This window comes from Rhyacophila brunnea, unplaced genomic scaffold (assembly GCF_057557595.1).
Source record: "Rhyacophila brunnea isolate RB1 unplaced genomic scaffold, BYU_Rbru_1.0 scaffold_7, whole genome shotgun sequence".
Taxonomy (NCBI): Eukaryota; Metazoa; Arthropoda; class Insecta; order Trichoptera; family Rhyacophilidae; genus Rhyacophila; species Rhyacophila brunnea.
In genome coordinates this window covers 36910380-36927110 of record NW_028233339.1, presented here as the reverse complement: position 1 = coordinate 36927110, position 16731 = coordinate 36910380, and the positions used below count along the sequence as shown (strand labels likewise).

General features: G+C 32.4%; 1 protein-coding gene across 1 annotated transcript; it reads left to right on the top strand.

Annotated features, from left to right (window-relative positions):
- Positions 1-863: 863 nt before the first annotated feature.
- Positions 864-16507, top strand: LOC147064785 (3 beta-hydroxysteroid dehydrogenase/Delta 5-->4-isomerase type 2). The gene is made up of 6 exons (XM_085957763.1): positions 864-1327; positions 4660-4767; positions 10270-10434; positions 12227-12466; positions 15108-15269; positions 15849-16507. Exons 1-6 carry the CDS (start codon positions 1297-1299, stop codon positions 16286-16288), a joined length of 1146 nt encoding a protein of 381 aa, XP_085813889.1. The 5' UTR covers positions 864-1296; the 3' UTR covers positions 16289-16507.
- Positions 16508-16731: the final 224 nt, after the last annotated feature.

Here is a 16731-nt window from a genome sequence, read left to right as displayed (position 1 = left end):
TTATATTTATTTTTATCTCGTCATGGTAAGTTGTATCTTCGGTAAATAATCATGGTTTCAATCAAATAATAGTGGTACAATAATTTATCACTCTCATACAACAAAGTAATATATAAGTTCAAGTTGGTAGCTAAACACTGTTCCTTATGGCCCCCACAAGGAGGGGGCTGGCAGGGCTCTAGCCTAGGGGCCCGGCGTGACGAGTCGACCGATACGTGAGATAAACACAGACCACAAATTTGCTCTAACAGTAAAAAAAACTCGCCTGCGTGCTATTTTAGTTCAATGATTATTAATAATTGAACTATTTGATTGTACGATGCAATTTTTAACTGTGTACCGATACTCGATAACTTCGTAATTTAAATGAATGTACATATTTAAAATACAAAAAATCGCTAAAAATACATCTTAATTTTACCGCGCACACCATGGAAAACGCTACTGTAGCGCGTCACATTGCCTTTACCCGTAGCGATAGGTAGGGGGCCCCGTAAAACATCCTAGCCTGGGGGCCCGCTTCAGGATGTGGGGCTATGCGGTACTTTTGCATTTATTTAACACAAAATAATCCTGCAGGCCAGGTGTTTATCGCTAATAGTGTGAAGTGTATGGATATGAAGAATTTACCTTAAAAAGCGGTATTCGCTTTAGTGGGTGGGGTAAATGTGGGAGTCAGTGGTACCTGCTAGATTTGATTAACTCTGCCCCCTCCCGCCGCATTAAAGTCAATAAAATAATATTATTAATATTTTTTTTTAAATAATTGATCCCCCAAAACAATTTTTCTGCATGCCTATTCGAAGATAGTGTTTTTTTTTTGTTTTGTTTGATATGAACGTCTGCGATGATGTTGTCTCTATAAACTTTTAAAAACGTCTATTATAAAATGCAGCGACCTGCTTACTCTCTTATCAATGTTGTTATGGTAGCGGAACTAGCATAACGTATTTCGTAAGCGGTGAATTTGGATCTACCTAGGTTTAATATCGGAATTGCGAAAAAGTGAAAGTAACTGGGTATTTCGGGCCCATAATTTTATTACCGGCGCGTTGATATACGCTTTATCTATCGACACTAACACGGTGATCCTTCAGTTTTAACGGTTCCTTCGTCAAAGAAGTTTCAAATTGTTGATTTCTCAGTGGGCAGGAGTGCGCGGTGCTAGCACGGCTAGACTCTATAATATAAAGTTTTCCTCAATAGTCGACAAACGACATAGTATCCAAATAACATATTCGGAATACGTGATATATTACAGTTCAGTGTTGAGTGTTACTAATAAATACATTAAATATGGACAAGGATCTTGTTGTTTTAATAACTGGTAAGATTATATTATATAAGTTATATTATATCATATAAAAGCTTACAATATTTGATATTCGGTAATAAACAATCACATAATAGATAATACATAGAATTCCGATAGGCTATAATTCAATACGCTACATTTTGATGCAGGGTTTTGAATGTGTTTTTACGAAAATGAAAAACACATTATGCACGTCCAAGAGTGTGTGCAATACACCAATATTAAATGAGCATCAATGCATAAACCGAGAGCTGTTGTCAGTATTCGACGTATGACGTACCTATTCTTGACACGTGTTTAAGTTTATCCCGGTTTCTTCCTTACGCGAGATCGGTTACCTGCTACTCCTTACCCGTTAGGTATTTCAGTTCCCATTATTTCTGAGTTCCCTGTTCAGTTTAGTACATCCAGCGCTGGTTTTCTTTGACGCAAATGACGCAACCAAGTCGTCAAGATGTTTAAAAAGGGGCCTTGAAACAGTTCACATCAGTCATACAATTAGTAATTTATATCTAAATCTTAAAAAGATGCGTATATCTCACATTAATAGTATAACATTATCTCCCAAAGCATAACAAAATCTCTGCAACTATTAAAGGGGCCTATAATATATCCAATCATTCAAAAAGACAAAAAATAAGCCACCATTATTATTACTATTTATCATCAGCCATCACTGTCAGCTTCAATAACAATTTTATAAGGAAGAAATAAATTGTTAGAAAGGTGAAGAAATAAGGTGTGTTTGTAGTTGGAAGTCGGAATAAGTTTAAAAAAGCATAAAAAGAATGCATTGCCTATTCATAATTTTTCCATTACGAAATTTGCCAAATTAAAATGCGAGAAACCAAAAAATATAACATGATATAAACAGATTATATTATAATAATTATGTATTTGGGTAATTGACGTGCCGATGGGTATTTTATACGAACTTTGTTAGTATAATAGAATTTTAATTAGGGTCATAGGAAAATATAATAATATATTGGAAATAACTGTATAATCTTTTAAAGAAACAAATATGCCTAGGATGTATTCAATGGTGGTAGTATGTATATATTATTATGTGAAAATCATTGTACCTACATATTAATATATATAATTAAATGTAACCCCCGTTTCAGACGGGACACCGGTGTCGCGCTCGTATAAAATAAGGGGGCCTTTGTATTCGAATAAAAGGGCCTTTGTATTATGTTTATGAACTCCCCGAGCTAATGAGTCAAAGCGTGTGCGATACACTTTTCCGTTGGCCGCTACATTCTCAAGCCGCCGATACACATGTTTTTATGACCGCAGCCAGTTTTATGTTCTAATTTATATCGCGAAATTATGCATTGACTCATTAGCTCTGGGCGTTCATAAACATAATACAAAGGCCCTCCTTATTATATACGAGCGCGACACCAGTGTCCCGTCTGAAACGGGGGTAAGGCTGGACGGATACTATCGACGCCAAAATAGTCTAAAGACTTACCAATGAACTCTATCATAATATTGTTACAAACATTCTTTATTTTCAGATGATAAACTATAGGGAAAACTTAATGTTTTAGTTTCTTAAAAATGCTAAATTATTGTCGATAATAATATAATAATTAAGATTGCGTGGAATAAATATTTTATTGGAAGCTATGGAAAAAAACAAAGTTACAAATTGACACGGAAATAAATTCCGATGTTTTTTCCTTAATCTGTCGTTAGTGACATCAGCGCGATGTGAACAAAAACAATGAAAAAATATTAGGTTGGAGTTCTTATTCTCACCTCAAGATTTATAAATTTATTAAAATGATAGATAGATACCCACTTAAATGATATTACATTAAAATATATTACATTGATATAATAATTAAACAGGTAGGTAAGGTACCAAACATCAGAATAAACTTAACACCTATTGGAATTTATATTTTTAATTAACCGTTGGAAATGGATTTGATGTATTGTACAAATTATTAATAATATTTCTTTGTCCATTTTCCTACAAGGTGACTGAAAATATTGTATACAAAGTTAGTTGTAATTCACTCAACCCCTGTTTAGTAGTTGAGAATATGTTATCTGATGACATGGCATACCCATGGCATATAATTTTGACATGGACGCTGTGTAAGGGATGGCTTTTCCCACACTGATTTTTCAAGGCATCGACCGAGGACCTATTAGTAAACAATAGTATAAATTCAAAATATTTTATTTCTATTTTGTATACACTTACAAAATTGATTTATTGAAATTAATTAATAATATGTGTTGTTTGTTCCAATTTCATGACATGCTTGGAGGCCTCTTTGTGAAATACAGCCTGTGTGATAAGTTGCTTCTGAGATTGATTGCTAAAAATACAGTAGTATAGTTATTTTTTTTTTTTACCAAAAATTCTCATATTGTGAAAAACACGCGTATGGTTAAAAGTTTGGAACTTTGGAACTTATCTACATACATAATGAATACATACCAGTGTGAAGCGATCACGTATGGTATAATTTCTCCACTCACAATGAACATCATAGTAATTATTAATATCTTCTTCGTCTTCTTCGAGTTATCACGTTGGCTAATAGGCGTCGACAATTTTCAAGTGATGAGTGTTTTGTTTCTCACTAGTATGGATATAATATAGGTATATAATCATACCACGATAGTAGGAAAACATTTGGCTAAAAAAGAAAAATACATTGGAAAACAAAGTCACAAAACTAGTTATATAACAAGTCACTGTGTTTGACTTGGTGTATGGTTGAAATTCCTTTCGGGAAGACATACACACTGCCATAAATAAAGATACAGTACGGCTATCGTGGTGGAGTGCGTAAAGCACTGGCCTTTTATCCGGGAGCTCCGGGTTAGATCCGGTGAGGAAACAATATAATTTAAGTGATTTTCTCAAAGCCTGTGTGTTTGTGATCGTTTCACTTATATTTCTAAATTTACTACTGTCTTACTGTCAGTAGGGATCTAGGTCTGTTGTAGCGTTAAAAAATAAAATAATATCTGCAATAGGTACTATCATTGGCCAAATCACTGTCGCAGACTTTCAGCCAAGATATTCTTCCTCATAAGCATCGTGTACCAAAAATCTTTCATTGTATTTACATAAAAGCCATATTGAAAAAGTGGTTAGAACGTATACAACTTTGAATCTTCCACACAACAAACTACTTTATATTATAGTTTTATTATTTTGTTTTTATTCCACTCTGCGAAAATTAATCGTCACATATTTTATAGATGTGAATTTTGTGACCATAATTCTCCCAACTAATTTATGTGGAATGCTTGTTTTTAGTTGGGAAAAATAATCGATTTCGGTTTTAAGGATTTATTATTTTTTTAAGGTGGTGCTGGGTTCCTGGGACAGCATATCATCAGAGAATTGCAGCTGAGACATCCTAAAATCCAAGAAATTCGAGTCCTTGATCTGAAGCCGTACCATAATTTTCTCAGTAAGAAAATAACAGTTTTTTAGCGAATTACCCCATGAATAGTCTATAATAAACAATAATAATATCAGTACCTACTACCTATTTAGGCACTGTCTTTCGTTAATATTCGATTAATAACGACGCATTTAAAACCCAATTAGGTATTAAAAATATAATTAATTTGAATACAATGCCATTACGAATCATAATGATATTATTGAATATTTAAACAACCTAATATGTTTCTGATTTCATATTATAACATCATAGATAACATCACTACATATAGCTATGCCATTTGTCTTATTGCCATTATATTTACTCAAAAAATCTAGTGGCAAAAAACGATGGGTTCCCTTTTTGTTTACTTATTTAAAAAAACGGTGTGTCTACTTATGTACGCGCGTTAGAAGTTATACTTCTTTGGCGTAACAAAACAAAATAAGCCGTTACCAGAGTCTATTAATATTACAGTGGATTAGGTTTATGAAAACGCAAGCGATTCATCTGTGTCTCATATAGCACATGATAATTGTAATTTAATTAATGTATTGGACCAAAACTCATTTTTGTTATACAGCAGCTATAATCGATTCAGAAGTGCCCATGATGAATAAAAATTATTAACCAACATATATAATTTTACTCATAAATAATACTTACATAAATATAGGCTCAAATCTTGATACACAATCTTTACAATGAAAAATAAATATACACTTCAATATAAATAAAGTTTTATGAATATAAATTAACTGTGTAGAGTGTTAGTCTCTAGAAATTTGTTTATATATATATATATTTATTATGACAGAATATTGGTTATGTTTACAACACGTGCTCTTTACTTTGTTGTATTGAACGACTAACTAAATGACACTGTGCGCATGCGCATGTACCATTGAGACCGAAATGAAAGTAATCATAAAAATTATATGTTACATCGGCGCGCGCAACTTCGTCACACGCTAAAAATACACTCTGATCTGTTTTCCCAAACGCACCAAAAGAAGTATAACTAAAAAAACTAATAATTTTTATTCAAAAAGCTATGTTTTAATACTCGAATCGAATTCTACAAATATCGATTAATTTCATAAAGTTGTAAGATTCATAAAATATAATGGTTTAGGTTGCTTAATAGAAAGGTTCAAACTTCCTCATTTTAGAAAAAGTCAATTAACTCAGTTTTTTGACTTAAAGCTTTCTGCCACCAAGCCGACGATATGTATAATAAAATAATGTACTTAAATAATAATATGTTAACTATTCGTAGGCATAAGAAAGAAAAATAAAACATCTTGACAAAACAATAATTAAATTTGGTATTTTATCGTATCTCGTTCTGTTTTTTTTTTTAATTAATCAAAGGTGTCATATCATACTAGTACATCAGGGCTATAATATAATACCTAGAGTACCTACCTACATATTATTATATGGCTTGTTTATTGACATTTGGTTGTGGGTTTCGGCAAGATTTTCCTTGCAATAGGTACCATAATAATAATATATACTTTAAACCATGTTAGATCCTAATAACTTCATACTATGGGCCTCCACAGAGCGGAGGTTGTATAAACAGATTTTTGTTTTTACAAGAAATGGATCTTATTTACACACTTGCCAAGCTTATTAGGACAATACACTGGGTCCAAATACACATTGAAAAACAAATAATGTAATTTTTTGCTAGACCCGATAATATAAATAATGTTAAAATAAACAAATATTATAATATAATAATTACAATCAACACTATATTTTTATTCGATGCGATATTTTGCAGTGTAATCCCACAGCCAGGGCATCTTTCAATTCGTCGACATTTTCAAAGATATCCTCAATTCGCAGCTGTACTCTGTGTCGTTCATATTTAGGGCATATGTACAATGTCCTCCAAAACATCACATTCATCGCAGAGCTGCGAATCGCTTCTTTCCATGAGGACGTCAAATCTTTTACGGATTGTGTGTCCTGTTCTTAGCCTCAGTATCGCTTAAGCTCATTTCTCTTCAATATATCCTACTTCTAAGATTAGTTTTATTATTATACTCTGATGTATTGCATCATACAATTATGTAGGTATGTATATTACCAACAACAATTAAATATAATCCAAAAGTCAATTAGAATATTCGACACAAAGCGGAGCATATGGGCCTCCGTGACCTCCATCCACAGTTGTAGGTATTATGAGGCTTTTTAGTTAGTCACCTAGATTAATTAAAGTTCCTCTCGTGGTGCAGTGCGTAAGGCGTGGCTTTTCATCCGGGAGTTCCGGGTTTGATTCCCGGTGATACTGTTTCATTACACTACTGTCATTTGGCCTCTTGGCCTGTTGTAGTGTTATAAAGAATATAATATTATATACTTACATATATTTTTTTATAAGTAATATAACAAAATAAAAAAAGATATCCTATAAATACTGAAATAGTATGTTCACCTATTAGGTATATTATTGTTCGGTACACGCTAGGTATTAACGAATGGTAATTTTCAATTAAACTATTTTTTAATCAATGAATAATACACAATATTTAAGATTGTAGCATTCGTTATAGATAGAACATACACAATTTGGAACACCTCAGAAACAATATATATTTTTGAAAAAATATTAGTAGCCGAGCAATACGAGTTTCGACCAAGATTCAGGTCCGTGGCCCAGTGGCGCACCCAGGATTTAATATTGGGGGGGCCCAAGGAAGAGAATGTAAATTAGTCTCATAGGCTCTTTTTCTTCTTCTCGTTTATCGGTCTTTTGTCTATTACCTACACCATGGTCCCCACAACCTGAAACGGGCCCTCAGACAAGGATTGGCGGCCCCCCTACCTACCGCTAAGATTAAAGGCAGTGTGAAACACTAAATTAACGTTTTTCAAATTGTGTTTTAGTTCAAATTAAGGGTACTTATACAGTGAATTATTGGCGATTTTTAATACATCTACTTTAATAATGAAGCTGTCGAGTATCGACACATAATAGTCAAAAAATATATTGCACAATTATATAAGTAATTAAAAATGTTCATGACCGTGAAGTATAATGGCGCCGCAGGCGACTTTTTTACTATTAAGGCTAATTTATGGTGTGTGCTTATCTCACTTATCTGGTCAACCCGACACGCCGGGCCCCCCACAGCCCCGGCCCCCAGGCTAGAGGCCTGTCAGCCCTCCCCAGCCATGACCTACACCACTCCGGAATTCGGGTAAACACCGAGAATTTTTTGACAGTTCCATTAAGGATTGGGTTTTAAAAAACCTGAGATTAGTGTTGTGTTAGAAATTAAAAACTAAGAATTTTTTCTAAAAGGGGTGCTGGAGAATTACAAATCATTTTTTGCCGTGTTTTTAGGCCCCAAGGTATAGTTTATTGGCTTTAAATTTCAATGTTTAAAATCATTCTGATAATTTTCATGTTTGGGGGGTGCCAGGGCCCCTTGGCCCACCCCCTGGGTGCGCCACTGCCGTGGCCGACCGGTCAACCGTCCTCCAGGATCACTATCCCATGCTCTCTCTGCTTTTCTCTGCAGTCGGTTACACCAAGCCTCTCTGCGTTATTTATTAAAGCATTGAGAACAAAAGTACCATCGAAAATGACCCGCTCATAGTGATCTGGCTTGAAACCATAATTATAGAAATTAAACAAAAATTAGTTATATTATATGGTATAATATTACTGGTTGAAAAATCAATTATATTTACGTAGCAATTGGAGTGCATATTGTCAATTCATATTATTCTGATATTGTATCTATCCGATTAAATATTGGGATTTATAAATAATACGTCGTCCAACTGCGTACGTCAATGGACATAAAGATGTCATACAGACAAAATAAATATACAATAATTAATCACAATACATTAGTTGTTTAAAAATAAATAAACCGACGATATTATTAATATACGAGACCTTCCAAAACGAGGACTTTAGCGGGCAACTATCATTTCGATATTTTTAAAATATTTCCAACTTGTTTTCAACTTGGCTTACAGTTCTTTTTTTCTAAAACACGCCAAAACCATAAAATCTCAAGCCAACCGATGTCTATAAATAATTAGTCATTTATAAAATCAAGTTTTGAAAGACCCCCGATTTATGATTTTAACGCAATCATTTTGTTTTGGGATTGAAACTGGTTTTGGAATGTCATAGCAAAAAATTACAATAATATCCAAACTATTGGCATATTAAGTGAGTTTGTGGTAAATTTCACGTATCTACGTATTCAGAAATTAAATTTCAAGTTGTAATATTGCAACACAATTAGCAGTAGGTACATATCACTAATATTCAAGGCTTCAATATAATATTATTATATTTTAGGAAATTGATTAAAATATAACCTCATCGAAATTTAATAACTATGACACAACCTGAGTCGATATTATTGAAATGAGCAAATTAATTAACCTCAATTAAAATTACTTTAATTGCTGTTTTTTTTTAATTTTAGATCTTAATAATGATTAAACTATAATATGTAGGTAGGTACACGATGTATTCAGTGATCAAAGAATTTTCTATGCGAAAAAAACGTAACAAGGCGCTTGTAGGTAGGTACTTTCCGGGTTTTTTTCGGATGGTACGGTACGGTTCGAAGCAGGCTTGAGTCTGGGTGTATTGTTTGTGTCCCGCATTAGTTGAAGTACGGTCTGGAGGTGGAGACGTTTCAAAAGAAATTGTGGTTCTATGCCATATTATAGATACTATTGGTGGCGCTATCAGATTTATTTTCACTTAGGCATGCATACCTACATAGTGTAGTGTAAAAGTCAAAATAGAATTTTATTTAGCTGCATTCCGACGTTTACGCGGTATATGTGAGAACTATGCTATTCTTGATAGTAAATATTGAAAACTCGTGATCAATATTATCAACAATAACAGATAAACATCAGTTTATTTATTTTGTTTTTTATTTATTTATTTTAAAAAGACACATTGAGCACATACCAAATTATTAGTTCAAGACGTTCACAACATGACATTTAGAATAAAAAGTAGGATAGGTAAATCAACTTAGCAGGGAGAAAAAAACAACAGTAATTAAAAAAAATACAAATAGAACAATAAAATGGAATTTTAAAAACAAAATACAATAATGCATCGCTAAAATGTCTACATCTCTAGAGAGTGCATTGACCAGCCACACAGCCCTTGCTATTGGTGCCTGGTGAGTCTGACATGAGTTGTTTGTTCTCCCAAAGTATATAACTAACCTGACATCGGTAATGTCGATTGGAAGGGTAATAAGTGTGTTCAACCAAAACGTTTCGGATATTGACATATTATTACACTTGCATGATAGGTATTAATAGTGAGTTTGGATAGACTTTGTTGACATAGGTCATTTAGTATACTTCCATGTAATTTTCAATGATTTTTAATTTTTTATCTTTTTTTTGTATCTTTTATTGTCTAAGGAAACTTTGTAAGATCAGTCATCGAGAGGTTTGCCTCGCAAACTTCAGTACAATGAGAAAATATTAATATTGTTTATTGTTTTTCAGACCACGATGAGCCCAAGCCTTTGAAATCAATCATAGGAGATATAACCGACAAACCTTCGATGCAGGACGCATTCCAAGGAGTGGATTGCGTTTTTCACTGCGCGGCATTTGTGTCATATGAATATCCACCCAATTACGATGAACTGCATAAAGTGAATGTTCAAGGTATTTTTTCTGTTTATAAATGACTATTAATTTCATTACGCTAAAAATAATAGTATATTGACGGGATAATGATATCGACTAGACACTCGATGGAGGGCGATAAGGTGCTACATTAATTATATCAGTACTGATCTATCACCACAAGACTGACAGCTTTCGAGATGTTGCTACCTAGACGTACCATGAGAAAGTTTTAAGACGAGCCGATACGCCATGAGAACTTTAGCTTAAGCCCCGTTTACATGATTCACTTTTGACAATCAATCGAAAGGATCATCTGGAATCAAAAGCGAATGAAGTTCAACTGGTTCTACTTTTTGACCATTTTTTTTATCACTATGGATGATACTAAAAATGCTGCGCATCCACGGCGCTGAGCCAGGGTACCGTCATCATATGCCTCATGATACTACTCTTCTGCAACATCTTCTTGGTTACGCTTCTAGGCGCTGTTGTCGACTAAATGGGAGGAGCTTGTTAGTTTATAATGGAAAAATGGGAGGAGCATGTTAGTTCACAGTTTTAACACGTAGTCAAGAAGGTGTTGCTGATGAGTACGTCGCATTATCAATGGTTTTATCCACCAACGACTCTTTTTCCGATTCCTCTTTCTCTCGATGAAATTACTGCATTCATATAACAACAAATCACAGATTGTTTGAATTCCAACCTGCACCGCAAATTTACTTGTCGCTATTTTGGAATCCATTAACTATTTCACTTTCTGTGACATGTATAAACAAAAAATGAATTATTGTATTCAATTCGTATTTTTTCAGCCATATGGAAAGTATGATTTTTTTTCATATATCGCAGTACACAGTTTAGGTAGTTAAAGTTAAGAACGGATTATGTGTCTATATATAAATATGTATGCTAGAAAAGATCATCTGATATACATACACACATATGCCTGCTTTTATAGAGTATAATTATCAAACTTTCAAATTGCAATAATTACTCCATAATATGATTTCGAAACTTACCAACTATTGGCACCACGATATGTTTTTGTGTTTTATGTCATCGTCATTGTGATATGTCGTGTCCAGGAACTTGTACGTATGCAGTTGGCCGTATCACACTCCACCGTGAAATGTTGTATCGGAAATATATGGCCTCTTTGGGTCGTACAGCACTGACATATAATTCATGTCTAATTAAAACACGGCTCTTGTCGGTTTAAACTTTACAGGAAGCCAGCAGCAAATGTTTTTTGAAAATAGCCGATATAGTGGATTATTTGTTAGGTTTGATTAGGTTGTAAAAATAAAATTGGAGATCGTATAGTGTGCGGTTATATTTTTCCGATAAGAAAAGCTCACGGTGAAATGTTTTACGTAAAGTTTACACGTAACTGTGGTATATATTTGTAAAAGATGCTAATATAATGATTAACGAACACTGTGGTCGAGCGGCTAACGCGTCGGCATATAATGTCATGGGTCCCATGTTCATGGGTTTGGAAAATATCCATATTGTTTTTCAGTGTGTGTTTGGAGTGAGAGTATGGATCTAATAGGTTGAGCAAGTGGCTAACATCCATTTATTGTAAAAAAAATCTATTATTACAAACCTCCACTCTATGGAGGCCCATATGATCTTCTCGGGATCAGACATGGTCAAAAAATGGAATAATACTATGCACGATTAATAAATTCTTTTTATATTATATATGTAACCATTGGTGGAAGGCCAATAGTGTCAAAAGTGTCTTCACTGACAAAGCTGACCTTGATATAATCAATGTAAGAGAAACGTTGTTATTTAACAATTATTTATTTGTTTTCAGGAACTAAAAACGTGATATCTTTGTGTCAAGAAAACGATGTGAAATTCTTGGTGTTCGCCAGTACGGCAGAAGTGACATTTTCACCATACCTGGGACGACTGTTCATAACAGTGATCATAAACCAAACCGAACAGAAAGCTGTGGCCCCAGTCGAATCTGGAAACTTCAACATACCCGGCTACGCGGTGTCTAAATACGATGCCGAAACACTTGTGTTGACATCAAACGGACTTCTAACAAGTAAAATTTTGAAATAAACTATCGTGACAGAATGCACACACTTATTTGTCATAGTAAACAAAAAAAAAAAAAACCAAAAATGTAGTCAATACCATGACTACATTTTTTTTTATAGAAAATACCGATATTTTGGTGTTTTGTTTATGTTTATTTCTCACCTAAGAGCGCTAAATTTTGAATCCTTATTCTGTAGATCTTTTAAAACAGCCCACCTGCGTTTTTCAATCACTAGATTTTCAATTATTCTACATAAAGAAAGCAATTTGGAGCTCCACAAGCCCTTACATCTTTCTAGCTATTTCCTCGTTAAGTACCTACATTAATTAAATATAAAGAGAGTCTGTGTCAATCATCAAACAAATCAAATATTAGTTGACATTACCATTACCATTGAATGGATTTGTAAGAAAACCTAAAACCTACCGCTTCACTGTTCATAAATTACAGAAACCATTATAGAAAAGATTTACTCAGATTTAAAATAGATGTCATGATTTAATACAGTTATTGGATGCATTACTTTATAGGCGCTATTTTGATAAGATTTTGAAATATGCTATAGGTACATTTTTCAAATTCAATATTTTTAAAACAACATAGTCAGCAGCAAAGAACTTTATATGGCTCACGAGTCGCGGTTTGCCGTATCTTCACTATACCAAGTTCTATTTTCAAAATGATTGTTTCCAGGACTCAAAATACCGTATCCCACAATCATACTATAATTCATATTTTTTAACAATGAAATATATAAGCCAAGAATCCGTTGATATCCAAAGAAAACATCTGCTGGTGCATCTACAGCTTCCAAATTTGTTATAATTTTCCATTGTTTACAAATATTTTATAATATTATTACCGCACGGGTTGTTTGTATAAAAGTAGGCTGTGCAATTATTCATGAAGTATAAGGTATAGTAAATGCAAATGTGTTGGTATGTTTTCATTACATTTGATCTTAAACAGCAAATAATTTATTATTGGTTGACTTAACAATGGTTATGCGATGAAAAAAAAAACAATACAACTATTCATATATCGTATGCATAATTTGCACCTATTTTAAAAGCATAATTTAATTGTATTAAAAAACAGCTATACATCCACGTTATAGTTTTATATTTCTCGAAGACTTAAAAACTGTAGAGTAAGTAGTTGAAAAATCATTTATTTTATCGCAGTAAAATGGTATGATAAACAACTACTTCTAAACAAACAATAACAATTGTACTTAGTGAATAAGTACCTCGTAAGTATTTTAGATTTGATAAGTATCAAAATATATTTTTTATAAAAGTTTTTATCAGGGCATTATAATATTTGAACACTCGTTTAATTTCACAGCAATACGACACAATCTTATCAATCAGCACCAACATATTGTGTTTTAAGATGTAATAAAGATTCAGATCGCTCCCACATAAAATTTCTGTGTATTTAAAATATATTATAGTGATTATAAAATAAACGACCCACGAAAAATAATAAAAATAAGCATCTACCTACTTATTTCTAATTGTTTACCAAAACAAGTTTCATTTAATCTTATGTTAGTATTTTTGTAATGACGTTGACGTATTTTTGTAGTTTTGTTTAGACTTTTTTTTTTTTAAATAATTTAAATACATTTTAATTAGTTGGCTTAGAATATTATTTAAACACCACTCAAAATATATACAAAAAAGTGTTGATTTGAAGTTCATCTGACTGATAAAAGCACTTTTTTTTAGATAACCCGTTACGACTTCAAATTACCAAACATACAGGTTATGAATAAGTAATTATTTGGTATTTGTAGTGATTTCACTAATACTGATTGTAAACTTTATATATTCTACACAAACGGATAAGTATTTAATTTTAATTAATCGTTTAATGCAGAAAGAAAATATATATTTAATTACACTGTACACATAACATTTTATTTTTGACATAGATCAGTTAAAGGTATATTTCTAGTATGTATCTATTAATAATTACATAATCTAAATAATAAGTGACATAAACATTAGGTATACATTTTGAATTTATAATACTAGACAATTAACAGAAACACGTAAGTAAATAACCAATCTTCGCAAATTTATAAGACAGTAATAAAATCAATTAATGGGTAACTGTCTAATATTACTAAATAATACAATGACGATTTTTTGTGGTAATTATTACACAATATTTTTATAGTACATACGATATATAGCACTATTGATTCGTAACGCAGTTTTTAATTTATTGTCAAATTCATTAATTCGAAAGTGATTATAGGTAACTCACTATACTGTTATATCATGGGCATGGTAAAAACGATTTGCAGTTGTGTAGTGATATTGTTTGCTTGTATTGAAACAGCAAACAATTTCAATACACTTGTGAATTGCCTATGGTGCTACTGTAGAATGATTCACATATTGTCAATTAAATAATACATATACTTACTACACGAATGAATGTCACATATTTATTTTGATATAAATGTATTAGGTCAATAACAATATTATTATTAATAATAATAATAATATAATATTTTTTTTAGTGATTTGATAATTATGAATAAGTTTTATTTTTAATGTGGACCAGACCCATTAGTTTGATTTATCATGATTAATGTCTTGACGCAAACATTATGATTTTCATTTTGCAGAAAATGGCTCAGTACTGAAAACAATTGCCGTAAGGCCCACGCTGATGTATGGCGAAGAAGACCCGAGCTTCTTGACAAAAGTTATGGCGATGGCATACAAAATGGGCGGGAAAATTCCAAGAATAGCAGGAGCAGGTGGAAAGCAACAGGTTGTTTATGCAGGTTCGGAAATTTATAAGAAAATATTCATACGATCTGTAGTTATTCAATAAACATATTATTTATTGTATTTATATGGGCTTTTTTACATGAGTTTAGTACTGATAATAATAAGTATTCGCTACTCTAACAAGCTGAATACTAATGCTTATTATTAATTCTATTAGTGCGAGTACAATTTTCACAATTTTTTACAATGTCAATATTGTGTTTTATACAATAATTGATAATATAACTTTTGCGATAATTCGCGGGGCGTTATTTTGACGTAAATGACGCAACCGAGTCGTCAGAAGGCCTCGGGAGAGTTAAAACCAGTCAGTCATTGAATTATATTAAATTAAAAAACGCATTCATCACAAACTGAATGTAAAACATTACCCAAAGCATAACAAAACTCCTGCATTTATTATTAGGACAATTTAAAATTCATTGCCTTTTTTATCGTATGGGACTTCTAAATCACTAACGCGCCCACTGATCATCATGAATCAAATTCAATGCTGAACGAAAGTTTCTCCAGTCAATTATTCCACTGCTGTCAATACTTGTGAGTTCTAATTCCCATTTTAATTCGTACAGGAAATGCTGCATGGGGACACGTCTGCGCAATGGATACATTGATGAAAAAATCCGAACAAATGGCTGGGTTACCGGTGTTCATAACGGACGATACTCCAATAATTGATGTCACCAGAACATGTCAGCGACTCTCCAAAGAAGACAATGGCCGCTCTCTATGCAAACCAACATGGTGGTCGATACCATTGTCGTTAACAATCATTATTTCAGTTATTGTTCAGACGTTTTCGAAAGTCTTAAATATCAAAATGCAATATAGTCCAGTGGCATTACTCTCTTACTTTGCATCATTCATTTTCTTTAACAGTATGAGAGCTTCCATTCGCATGGGGTATTCACCCGTTTATTCTTCAGCGGAAGCGACAAAACTATCGTCTAATTTTTATACGAAGTATTATAAAGGTCTAGGCGACAGTGAGGCACTAAAGAAACGTATATAAACAATAAAAAATATCAATATCGATTATTATATAATAAATTAATATTTAATTTATTTTTATTTTTATGGGGTTTAATATTATATTATGATATATATGGGTGTATACAAAATAAACGGAGACTGTAAATGTTAAACTTATTACAAAATGTGATCTTTTTTTAGAATAGTTAACGAATTGTAATAAATAGTATTATAAGAAAAATAAATAGTACCTATGTTTCTTTGAAAAAATAATATTGTGTTTTACTGTACCTAAATTTATGGAAGTTAACATCTCATGTGTTGATAATTATTTACAAAACTTACCTAATGTTTGATTTTGGTATTTATAATAATATATGAATCAACGACGCAAAGATGTCTGCTAATAAAAATATTATAATGGTATTTTAATTTAAAAGATATGATAATTTTATTATTATCATCTCTGAAAAAGTTATTTAA

Bases quoted from the DNA above. Each gene is read 5' to 3' on its own strand.
- LOC147064785 (XM_085957763.1), top strand. From the start codon at position 1,297: ATGGACAAGGATCTTGTTGTTTTAATAACTG. The intron at 10,435-12,226 runs GTATTTTTTCTG...ATTTGTTTTCAG, and splicing joins GCATAAAGTGAATGTTCAAG to GAACTAAAAACGTGATATCT. The intron at 15,270-15,848 runs GTTCGGAAATTT...TAATTCGTACAG, and splicing joins GCAACAGGTTGTTTATGCAG to GAAATGCTGCATGGGGACAC.